The sequence below is a fragment of the Ctenopharyngodon idella genome, chromosome 3 (assembly GCF_019924925.1).
Source record: "Ctenopharyngodon idella isolate HZGC_01 chromosome 3, HZGC01, whole genome shotgun sequence".
Classification (NCBI taxonomy): domain Eukaryota; kingdom Metazoa; phylum Chordata; class Actinopteri; order Cypriniformes; family Xenocyprididae; genus Ctenopharyngodon; species Ctenopharyngodon idella.
This window is the reverse complement of record NC_067222.1, coordinates 4,211,183-4,224,164: the sequence shown is the minus strand read 5'-3', so window position 1 is coordinate 4,224,164 and position 12,982 is coordinate 4,211,183. Positions and strand designations below refer to the sequence as shown.

Genomic DNA, 12,982 nt, shown 5'->3' with positions numbered 1-12,982 from the left:
TTATTCAATTTCAAGTTATTGAAATTAAAATCAGTGTTTCTGCTCTTTTTTATTCACAGCAACAGGTTTATGCTTTCAACTAAGAAAACAACTTAATAGAAAGAAAGAAAGAAAGAAAGAAGATTCTCTGACATTATCCTCACGGGTCCCCCGGGGGGCGAGTGTCCGCTCATTACCCAGGCTGCAGTGAGGGCGGGTGGGGGAGGCCGGGGTTGGTGGCCCCGTCTTCACCTGGAGCCCGAGAGCGATTGAATCAGACAGCTGTCAGTGAGAACACTGCGTGTCAGTGCGCAGGCGAGAGCCATAAAAGAGCACAAACGAGCGTCGTTACTGCGGGGACAGTGATTATGATAATGGCAACAATAAAGCCCATGGTCGTTATGGCGGTGATGATGATGATGATGATGATGCTGGGGTGATTAATGCCGGGAGATAAATGAGAACGATGTATCACACTCCTCCCTGCAGCGGAACAGCACATCGAGAGTGTGTAATGAATTACGTACTGCATGTGTCTGCATGAACATACATGTGATCATAAATCACGCGCTGCATGATTCCACACTCACACCAGGCTGTGTTCTGCATGTATAAGAGCAAAAACTACAAGGTGAATGTCACAAAACTTGTTAAGAACGTGTTCGGGTCAAAATCAAAAGGAAAAATAAGAAATTATGTATTGCTTAAAGAAAAATAATTCTTGACATTATTTATATGATCATTAAGCACATTCCCCCAATTCTCATTTCCGTACTGCAAAAGAAAAGAAGAAATATATTTAAATATTTTTTTAATTTAAATTAAAGGGGACCTGTTATGCAGAATTCACTTTTACATGGTGTTTAAACATAAATATGTACACTATAATGGTAAAAATCCACCCACTGCTTTTTTTAATCCCCATAAATCATAAGCAGTGTCACAGAATAAGCCGTTTGCAGATTATATGCAATGGAACGTCACATTGCTTAGGCCCCGCCCACGACTGCTGATGGACTCTGGCCTATTAGCCTAGCTCCTCCCCTGCGTGAGCTGTACACAGTCCACCATGTTTATCTCCTCGCCAGAGCATTTAACAGCAGCATTCAAGGAAGAAATGTATTCTTATTAAAGCTACTAAAGTGATTTTCTGTTTTTCTTTTGTTGTTTGATTCATATTAACAGCAGTAGGTGCACATGCGATTTCTTTACTTGCTGTTTACGTTCACAGACAAAACCGGCTGTGTTTATGTGAACTTTGTGTTTTTAACTGTTTAATTGCAATAGGATGTGAAAGAGAACTTAGTTTAATACTCACACGATGTGCCATCTGACAGGCAGCTTTCTGTGCGCGTTCTTCAAAAAATCATATATCAGAAATTTAGACTGATAGGGCTTTTAAACGCATGCAGATAATAAACTTCCGTGATGATGAAGAACTGCAATGTCATGTGAGCGTGGCTGCGATAGAGATGACTAACAAAAACTGAAACATCTGTTTGGTTTTGGTTGAGTATTATTCTGAGGCAATAGCTGTAAAGGCTCTGCCCTCTTCTGGAAAGTGGGGCGGGGAGCAGCAGCTCATTTGCATTTGAAGATACATGCACAAAAACAGCATGCTTTTCCTTCCACTCGGGCTGCACAATTAATCAAAGTTCTAATCGTGATTAATCGTTCAAATGCGCGATTACATCAAAAATTATCCACTTAAATTATTCTATGTGTTTAAGAGGTGTGTTTAGAGCATGTGATGTTGTGAGAGGCAAATCACAACTACTTCAGAGTGTAAAAGGTCTAACATAGCACAAAAGGTGCGCTGATTGGTCGAACAAATGCGAAACACCAGCACCCGCCATTTTTAAAAAGCCGTGTACACAGCCTATATATTTACTCCACTACCTAACTAACTCTATAAACATGGAAAACAGTGATAGATGGACCTTTCAACCCTATGATAAGAAGACAATCCAGTGCAACTTTGAACAGACCAAGCAAAACATGATTATGTATTTCTGCTCAGCTAGCGACATTAGGCATCAACCACACGGCAAAAGCTAATACTTTTTCATATACTGTCTACTTTCTTTGTATAACAGTTCTAATAACGTATTAGACAGGACTGTTAAACAGATCATAAACTAATGAAGATGGAGAATGAGAGCACTGTGTGCTCAGGCTCTGGCTGAACTGTTCTCAGCGCCGTCAAAATAAAAGTCCGCTGCGCCATCAAAATAAAAGTCACAACAACAAGCGCAGTTTACGTCACTTCAGAGTTCCTACTGCCGGTGCGAATGAAACAAGGAAAACAGCCCTAGGGGAATATTAGTTGCATATGTTTACTTTTTTTATTTAAAGAAGAAACTAAACCAATGTATAGTTGACATTTGAGTCTTAATGCTATAGAAAAGCAATAAAAACAATTCAGGAAGAGTATTTACAGCATGTTTTTTTTTATTTATTATTTTTACATAAAATGTGGCAGACAGTTGCTTCAAACAATGGTATAAAGTTATTCAAAACATCATTAAATGTAATTAATAATCGCAATTACAATTTCAAGGGAATATTATGATTATGATTTTTGTCATAATCGTGCAGCCCTACCTTCCACTCAGAAATGGGCTTTTACAACATGCTATAATAAATGATCTGTGGGGTATTTTGAGCTGAAACTTCACAGACACATTCTGGAGACACCAGAGACTTATATTACATCTTGTAAAAGGGGCATAATAGGTCACCTTTAAAACTTATATGTAGTGATAGTATTTGTTATACGCCATTAAGTAATTTTTAGAAAATTTTATGACATTACTGTAAAAAAAATGACTGGGAATATAATGAGAAGCATCACTGAGAACTATAAACAAACATATGCATTTACAGTAATGAGAATTTGCAGTGAAAATATCTAGTTCAGTCATGAAACTCTAGATGGCACAGGCTGATGGTCCTTTACATGCAGTCGGCAAGCAATCACATCATTACCGCATGGCACAAGCTGATTGGCTTCTGCTGATCCTGCAGCCAATGAGATTGCTTTCTCAAAATGTAAATAGTCTTATTCAGTGTTTATAGTAAGCTATCAGAGTTCCTCTGAACTCCTCCACCTCCCCAGCTCCACCTGCCAAGATCTGCTACAGTATTTGTCTATTTATGCAGCAGCAGCATATCTTACATGTTCACAGCAGTGTCTCTGTGTATCTATTAGCAGTAGCAAGCCCATACTTTCTTTGCAGCAGCAGCAGCAGCGTAGTGGATCCGCCAAGACCAAATACATTAACAGTGCCATATTTAATAACATGCTAAAATGATTCCAAGAGTTGTCATGATGAAAATGGGTTTACTGGCCTTTTTTTTGTGTGTGTGTGTGTCATTGCAATGGTTCTAAAATAAGGTTTGTTTGTTTCGTTTTGTTTTCTTGCTTCTTTCTTGTAATTTTTGGGTAAAATATGACCCAAACATGTTTTCATGTGATTCATCAATTATTATTATTATTATTATTATTATTATTATCAATTTTCTGCAAAACCAGAAACCAGAACCAGTGATATTTGAAATCAGAACTGGCATTTTGTAACATTTTAGTTTTTATTAATAGTTTGAATTAGTTTTTATATTTCTATTTTCCATTTTAATTTTAGTTAAAGTTTTAGTAATTTTTGTGTTTAGGTTTTTGTCTATATAGTTTTTATTAATTTCTATTTCACTTTTAGTTTTAGTTATTTTAGTATGTCAAGTTAAGTTACATGAAAATGAGAAATGTTAAAGCTGAAATAAAAAGTTTACTTTTTTTAAAAAAAATATTGTATTTTATTTCGGTTAACTTTTATTTCATTTCAAATAACAAAAATGACTTATGGTTTTAGTTATATTTAACAGTAATAATGCTGCAAGTGACATTTGAGACCTGCAGTTTTTCAATGAATAATGACTTAAATTTGACTCTATTTCTCTCCTACATATGAAGTTTCAATAGGGGTTTTTCAAAGCAATGCAATAGAAGAACTATTTTTGGTTCCCCAAATAATCTTTCAGTCAACAGTTCCTAAAAGAACCATTTTTCTATTTTCCGTGAAGAGTTCTTAAATAGCCTAACCATTTTTTCTTAGTGTGAGGAACATTTTAAAAATCTAAAGAGCCTTTTTTCCACTATAAAGAACCTTTTGTGGAATGGAGAGATTCCACGGATGTTAAAGGTTCATGGAAGCATCAATGCCAATAAAGAACCTTTATTTTTAAGAGTGTAAGCAATTGCACTTGCAATATATCTAGCAATATATCTTACAGGATACTTTTATGTTTTCGTGAGATTCACCAAATCACTTTCCGAACTGACTGCATGTGTTTGTGCGAGTGCTGTATGTGTGTGTTTGTCTCCTTTATGAGCTGATGCAATAATGTTGGTGCTCTGTGTTGATGTTTTGATGAAGCCCATGATGCTCTGGGGAGATTTGTTGATGTTGTTGCTGTTGTGTGTGTGTGTACATGTGTGTGTGTTTGAATGAATCTGAACATTTTTTACCTCAATGATGACATTCTGATGACATGCTGCTGTAAGCGAGCACATGAAAATGAGTGTGTGTGTGTGTGTGTGTGTGTGTGTGTGTGTGTGTGTGTGTGTGTGTGTGTGTTGTTCTGCTCGACTGAGCTAGCGGAGAGAGAGAAAACATCTGTCACACACGTCTGAAGTTTCATTTGTGGCGGATCATCAACATAATGATGGAAACAACAAGCCAATGGCCTGAGTGTGAGTGTGTTTGCCGGATATTTGTCAGTATATCTTGTGTGTTTGGGCTCCTCAGACAGTAACAGGTGGAGATTAATAATCGTATCGTAGATGCATGACCTCAGGTAGGCCACCATAACTCAACGTCTGTTTATCCGTGTGCCGCTGAAATGAAAAATGATAGCCGTGGATAAGTAGGCTAACTTACTATCCTTCATTTGTTTGTTTTTTTTTTCCACTGTGAGTCTAACCTGTGGCTATGTGCACTAATGAATGGACGGCTCTTTTGTCTTTGTTTTCCTTGGACAGACGGAAGATGTGACGCAAACAGAAGTTTCCCAGCAGGTGCCACATTCAGACTCTACGGAAAAACAGCAGCCCAAGAGGTTACACGTCTCCAACATCCCCTTCCGCTTCCGGGACCCAGATTTACGGCAAATGTTTGGGGTGAGTCCATGCACTAACGCACGTGTTTCATCACCTGTAGATTCCTGCTTTGTCTGTGAGAAAAGTGTTTTTAAATGCAATGAATCATTAATATTAAGGCCCGTTCACACCAAGGACAATATCTATAACAATAACGGTAAAGACATAGTTTTAAAAATCATTTTAGCAGAGTCCACAGCACAACTATAACGATAACAGAGGAACAATATCATTGGAATCACTTTCAGAATGATTTTTTTCCAGTTAATGAATGATAAAACATTTACAGCCAATCAGAATCCTTCCTGTTTTAAGAGTGTAAGCATTTAAAGTGACAGACGACAAAACTGCAGCGTGTGCTTAGAATAAACAGAATGATATTGTGCATTGGTGTGGATGCTAATATAGTTATTAGGGGTGTAACGGTACACCCCTAATAGCTATATTAGTATATTAATAACTATATTAATATATAGGCTAATATAGTGCATATATTTAGCAAAAGAGTTCATTTCTCTGGCGAACTAACAAGCTGCGGACTTGCCTGAGGTAAATGCTATGAGACACAGATTCAAGCTGTTTTATTGACGTCTTTCCACTGCTGAAACACTTGTTGAGCGATTGTTGACACGAGATATTATGTTTCAGTAAGTTGTACTGTATCTTTCAACATACCTTCAGATGTTCATTCATGTTTATTCTGTAACTAGTATTAAATAACCTGTAACCTCATTTCAAGCGCTCCCGCTTGAAATGAGGTGCCTGTACAGTGATCTGTCACGCCACATTAAAGAGGATCAAAACGGCTTTTTTTTTTTTTTTTTTTTACTTTGTGATAAAATGGGTCATAAAATTTAGCTCATTGTAAGGGAAATGTGTGTTAAACATCTTAGTATTTTTATCTTGTTTTCTATTACAAATATCTAATCATTCTTAAATCAACATGCATTTACTTGAAATGCAAAATGACAAGATATTGGGCCCTATCATACACTCGAAACAAGTGTTTTTGCTAGTTTCGCAGTTAACATTTTCACATCCAGCACCACGTTGTTTAAATAGCAAATGCATTTGCGCCCATTTGTGCACACATGGTCTGAAAACGAGGTGTGTTCAGGTGCATTGTTAGCGTGTTGCTGTTTTAAGGCACTGAAAACGACTGCGCCATTGACCAACTGAAACCTGGTCTAAAGTCAATGGCGCAGTATTTTTTTTTGTTATTTAAAGGGCGTGTTGGTAATATACACCTTTATGCGGGTGCACATCGTGTGTACACTCTGCTTGTTATGACGCACAGCAGCACACAAACATGCCAAATATTAAAAATAAAAGGATTTTTCTCTGGAGAAGCGTTCAGTCTTTCCACTTGCAAATTCCTCCATGTAAATAGCGAATCCACCATGGCGCGAGCGCAACTGGCCTTTAAAGGGAATGGGAGATGAGACTTTTATTGGTTTATTGCATGTTACCCTCAAAACACACCCATGACTCATTAAGAGACTAGGTACAACCCTTTTTGTCATTATTTTTCCCATCATTAAACTAGCAAAAGAGGATTCGGCATTGCCCTAAGTGCACCTGCGCCGTGCGCTTTAGACTATGTGCTTATATCGTTAAAAAAGGGCCCATTATCTTTTTTTTTTTTTTTTTTTTTGTCAGAATGAAGTGAGTTTATGCTTAATAAAAAAAATATCTGTCAATGGGTTGAGAAAAATAACTTTTTCCCTTTTGATAAAATTTATTTTTCTGACCCCATTGGCAGATATTTTTTCTTGTTTTAAGCATAAACTCACTTCATTCTGATGCTTTTTTTTTTTTCAGAAAAAATAATCATAATATCTTAAGCCATTTTGCTTATTCTCAAGTAAATATATCTTGATTTAAAAATTTGTAGATGTCTGTAATGGAAAACAAGACAAAAATGCCGTGTTGGAGAGAAACATGAAAGAAACGTTCCCACTCTCTGAATATCTGAATTACATTTACTGTTCTCGCCTGCGGGGTAAATCAGATGATTACAGGCTTACTAAATGCACAGACACTGTGTGCGCCGATTCCTTCTTATTTGCTAAAAATCATCTCAATCATCTTAATGACCCGTCAGCAGCAGGCTGGCCAGAAAAGCTGCTTTAAACAGCGCTCATTTGTTTGGGCCGGTGTCGGCCAGTGGCTCTGTGGAAAAGATGATGTTAATTACAGCACAGACCTCCATGTAGCCATATAAATTACATACAACATGGTCTGTTTCCCCCATCATGCTCTGTGATAGCTGGATTATTGTTCTCAGAGGCTGCCAGGTCTGTGTGCGCCAAATCAGCTCAGTAATTAACTCACAGTCGTTGTGTATAGGTGGTCCGGAGATATATGATGTAAACTCTGTATGGATGCCACAGACAATATGGGCGACTAGGGATGTTTGTTTAATCATTATTACCCAAGCTGGCATCAGGAGCCTCTCTGAACCTTTTGTTTTTGTCCTGTAAAAGGAATCTTTTTGAAGACACTCTCGCAAGTGGATAAATTTGAAAACACCATTTTCGTATAGTAGTGTTGACTGTGAAAATAATGATGATGAAACGATGATATTTGGTTGTGTGACACATAGATATGTTTAAACCAGCAATGTGCTACTCACTTGACAATACACTGCAAAAAAGTGTTTTTTTCACTTAGTATTTGTGTTTTGTGCCTTGTATTAAGTATGGTTTTCTGAAACAATCATCAAATTTAAGTGACTTTATGCTTAAAACAAGAAAAAATATCTGGCAGAAAAATAATCTTGTTTTAACTTTGAATTAAGTTTATTTTTCTTACCCAATTGATATATATATATATTTTCCTTGTTTTAAGAATAAACTCACTCACCATATTTATAATCACAATATTTACAATAAAGCCATCATACTTTGAAAATATGATATTAATCATACAATATAATGAAATATATTTATTGTTACTACTGTAAATCCTACTGTGGATCTCCTTCAAAGCTTTCAGAATCGTTTAAAAAAACAGTATTTTTAAAACAAATGTTTTCTTAAAAAAATATATATATTTTTTTTATGGAAATAAACAGAAAATACTATTAAATTAAATTATATTTTGCAAAACATTTTACTTTAGCAAAAGTAATCGCCACCTCATACATTTATATGATTTTTAAACAAAACAAACCACTTTTATGATTTATTTTCTCACAAAATGTGTTGATCCATCAATGTTCGATAAAAGCATATATATTTTTCTGCAATCATACACTATGTGAGTAGTGAAAAGCACATTTTCTTTACGGTGTGCCCCGTTGTAACACATTGAGACGTAATAAGCTCCATCTGCCCGCCGCGGACTGAAGTAAGCCTCGCTAATGACTCGCTGCCACGCTAACAAAGCTTGGCGGCGTTGATTAGCCTCATGGCTAATGGAGATTTAGCCTGTGGTGAGCAGGGCCGAAGGTTTACTTTGCCAAGAGAAAGCAGTGCAGCTAATTAGCTGCTTGGCTAACGGAGAGTCGAAGCTAAATGAGTGGGGCGTCAGGTTAGCGTCGCAGGCTAAAGCACTGGAGTCTGGGAGTCGCTAATGAGTGCAGAAGTACGGGGCTCATTATCTGGAGCCGAGTGGTTTATTACTGAGGATGTCCATATGGAAATGTGAGGTAGGAGAGAGCGTTCCTGGAAGTAAAACCCCCGGCTTTGTGTTGGCTTTAGGGCTGTTTCTTCTTCCTCTCTGCCTGTGGGCCTCAAGGGCTGTTGGGAATTTCTCTCGCAGGGGGCCTTTACCTTCATCTCCAGCTTTCCCGCTGTGCCGACGCTATGTTAGCATTCCACCTGCGGCTCTACTCTTTTACGAGACGGAATTAAAGATCTGCTTAAATCTGAGCAGCGAACAAGTCTTCATCTGTATGGAGTCCACTCGCATTAAAGAAAACCCCACCAATCAGAGTACTTCAAAAGACACAGTCCGTGCCGAAACCGCCTTCAATACAGCTTTGGTTTGCAGAATACAGCATGAGCTTTTTTGGCAGGGTACTTTGTGCATAATTCCCTGCTGGAAACCCCAGCTAATCCAGCTTCTGAAGGAGTCTGGTTTTACTCAGGCCATTCAGGATTGAACTGAGAATGCCTTTTAAATTCCAGTACAATTCTTGCATATGAATTGAGGTTGCAAACATGATGCAGAATTGCTATTATCTTCAAATGAATTGAAATTGTCATTTTTTTAAAACTAGAAATTAACTAGAAAATAAACTTGACAGTGGCTTAAAGTGTTAAAGTTTATAAATATTGTACTCTGGCCTTTCAAAATTGAATTGAGAATGCCTTTTAAATTTCTGAATGTGAATTGAGGTTTTCCGAATAAATTGAAATTCAAAGAACTTAATTTTCAAAGTCATTTTAACTAGAAAAGCAAGCTTTATCCAGATAAACTTGACAGAGGCATGTTTTAATGTTTGCAAATATTTTAATATTTAATAACTTTTGAAATATTTTAAGTAATATTTTCTAAGTTTAATGTTTTATATGCAAATATTTAGTTTATATATTTCATCATATTTAATAAATTAACTTTTTTGAACTAGAGAAGAAGGACGCTTCATTTCCCAGTATGCCAGTATTGCCAAATCTGCTGTTTTCCCATGGAATTGTGCTACTTTTAAGCTGTTGCTGCAGGTAAATTTTTTTCCACGGGTTGATTTTCACCCCTGTACGTACGATTTCAGTACTCCAACACCCTCAAAACACCCCCCAGATGTACAAATTCAATGGAGAATTTGGCTGCCCGGCGGAGAAAATCGCATTAGGCTATTTTTGGGCTCCTTTTGACTGGCCATTGGGCTACTTTTGTTGTGCAGACCTGGCAACCCTGCAGTATGCATTGCAACTTTGTTGACTTTCTTTGAATGGAATTACTTTCTTTGAATAGGCTTACTGCCTACATAGTTCTACTAAAATCTCAGTTCTACACAAGCTTCCATTATAGTATTCTTCAATGGCAGTATTCTCTGGTGCACTCCCAGGTCTGCAAGGCAGCTTTCACATTACCAATTTCTTATGTGAGCCGTGCCAGAGACCTCACTCCAAAAACATCACATTAGAAACCTCACACGACAGACTTATACTGAAAAACCTCGCCTGATAGACCTCACACCAGAGACCTCACTCCAAAAAGTCACATTAGAAACCTCACACGATAGACTTATACTGAAAAACCTCGCCTGATAGACTTCACGCCAGAGACCTCACTCCAAAAACATCACATTAGAAACCTCACACAACAGACTTATACTGAAAAACCTCACCTGATAGACCTCACGCCAGAGACCTCACTCCAAAAAGTCACTTTAGAAACCTCACACGATAGACTTATACTGAAAAATCTTGCCTGATAGACCTCACGCCAGAGACCTCACTCCAAAAACATCACATTAGAAACCTCACACAACAGACTTATACTGAAAAACCTCACCTGATAGACCTCACGCCAGAGACCTCACTCCAAAAACATCACATTAGAAACCTCACACAACAGACTTATACTGAAAAACCTCACCTGAGAGACCTTACGCCAGAGACTTCAGATACATCACATTAGAAACCTCAAACAACAGACTTAGATGGAAAAACCTCACCTGATAGACCTCATGCCAGAGACCTCACTCTAAAAACATCACATTAGAAACCTCACACAACAGACTTATACTGACAAACCTCACCTGATAGACCTCATGCCAGAGACCTCACTCCAAAAACATCACATTAGAAACCTCACATAACAGACTTAGATGGAAAAACCTCACCTGATAGACCTCCTGCCAGAGACCTCACTCCAAAAACATCACATTAGAAACCTCACACAACAGACTTAGATGGAAAAACCTCACCTGATAGACCTCATGCCAGAGACCTCACTCTAAAAACATCACATTAGAAACCTCACACAACAGACTTATACTGACAAACCTCACCTGATAGACCTCACGCCAGAGACCTCACTCCAAAAAGTCACATTAAAAAACCTCACACAACAGACTTATACTGAAAAACCTCACCTGAGAGACCTTACGCCAGAGACTTCAGATACATCACATTAGAAACCTCAAACAACAGACTTAGATGGAAAAACCTCACCTGATAGACCTCACTCCAAACTCCATAAACATGATATTAGAAACCTCACACAACAGACTTACAATGAAAAATTTCTCATGCGAGCCATGCTCTATTTTGATCTAAACTGCCAGTGTGAAAGCCCCCTAAATACAGAGCCCATTGTACATAGAGCCCATTGCGATTTAGTAAATTCCTCTTCCTGTCATTCCAATTCAACTTCCTGTAGGGTGTGGCCAATTCAAATCATATTCACACTAATTCATTGAAAAGGATCCAAATATTTAATGCAGAGTTTTGCACAGTCGTCTGCTAAACTACTAAGTGCTTTCTTCCCTGCAACGCTGTGCTAAGGTTTTTACTGCACGTATGCATGAGAAAGTGCCACCACAGGGGGTATCTGAGCATGCTCAGTAGAGAAGACCACTTCCCCTACCGTACGCAACTTTCCTACCAAACTAATTAATCTCTATCACTGGTCCATTAGGCCTGGTTAAAACAATTAGCATCTGCGGCACGCTAGCCAGGGAAAACCCCACCATACAACACGGAGCTCACGCTGGGGAGTTAATGTGTTTGTGTGTGTCTCTGATTGAGCCCTCCGCAGAATGTGCATTCATTTGAATAAATTGATAGATTTCAGCCTACAGTTTCACACAGATGCTGATTGGATGAGCAGTGATATTAAGCTGTTGCAGCTGTAGCACAAACAGAACAACGATGAGCGCAGAGTCATCAGAGTGTTCCTTAAATGTTATTGCACTTGTTTTGCTTAGTATCAGCTTTTTCTCAGATGTTTCTCCTGAAATTCATTTGGTGAAATAAGACTAGAGCTATAGAGCTGTTAAAATAAATGTGGAGAGCAGCTCGAAATGTTTGAGTTCACATTGAGATTTCTGATTTTGATGGCAGACTTTGGTATCTGAGCACAGTTTGAGACATTGTTGAGATCTCTTTTGAAATTCTGGAGGAGACATGAGTGAGATTACTGGGGTCTTTTTCCTCAGGAGAAACATTCACTTTTCCTTTTCACTTTGAGTGTTTCTAGATCTTCTGCTGAGAGTTTGATGAGAAATGTTCGAGTTCCTATTGAGATCTCTGACTTTTAATTGCAGACTTTCATGACTTAGCAAATCTGACCACAGTTTAAGACATTGTTGATATCTCTTCTGAAACTCAAGAGGAGAAATATAAGATTTCTGGTGTCTTTTCCTCAAGAGAAACATATGAGATACAGAATACTTTTTCAAAAGTCTCAATTTATTGTCATTAAAAACTAGGAGAAATATTTGAGGCATTAAAGAGATCTCATTTGTGGTTTTCCTGTCCAGTTTGAGTATTTCTAGATCTTATGCTGAGAGATCAGTGATCAGATGAAATATTATTGCTCAGGAGACTTAAAGGAGTTCACTTTAATGTCTCGGTATCATCTCAGATTATTCTCCTAAAATCTGTTTGGAGAAAGAAAAAGTAGATAGAAGCCAGATTATTTGATCTCGAGAGAATTTGATAAGAAATGTTTGAGTTCCTATTGAGATCTCTGACTTTTAATTGCAGACTTTAGTATCTTGGCAAATTTGAGAAGAGTTTGAGACATTGTTGAGATCTCTTCTGAAACTCAAGGTGAGAAATGAGTGAGATTACTGGGGTCTTTTTTTTCTCAGGAGAAACATCTGAGAAGCTAGAGACTTCAGTACCCATTTAATCTCATTAAAATCTAAGAGAAACAATTGAGGCTTTAAAG

At 37.7% G+C, this 12,982-nt stretch overlaps 1 protein-coding gene across 12 annotated transcripts in view; it reads left to right on the top strand.

Annotated features, from left to right (window-relative positions):
• rbfox3b (RNA binding fox-1 homolog 3b) overlaps positions 1-12,982 on the top strand; it is a 327,667-nt gene that overhangs the window by 270,944 nt on the left and 43,741 nt on the right. For all 12 annotated transcript variants that reach the window (XM_051887979.1, XM_051887972.1, XM_051887981.1 and 9 more), the window contains one exon: positions 5,018-5,155. In XM_051887979.1, coding sequence (XP_051743939.1) covers positions 5,018-5,155 — 138 coding nt within the window. The remainder of the gene's footprint in view (positions 1-5,017; positions 5,156-12,982) is intronic.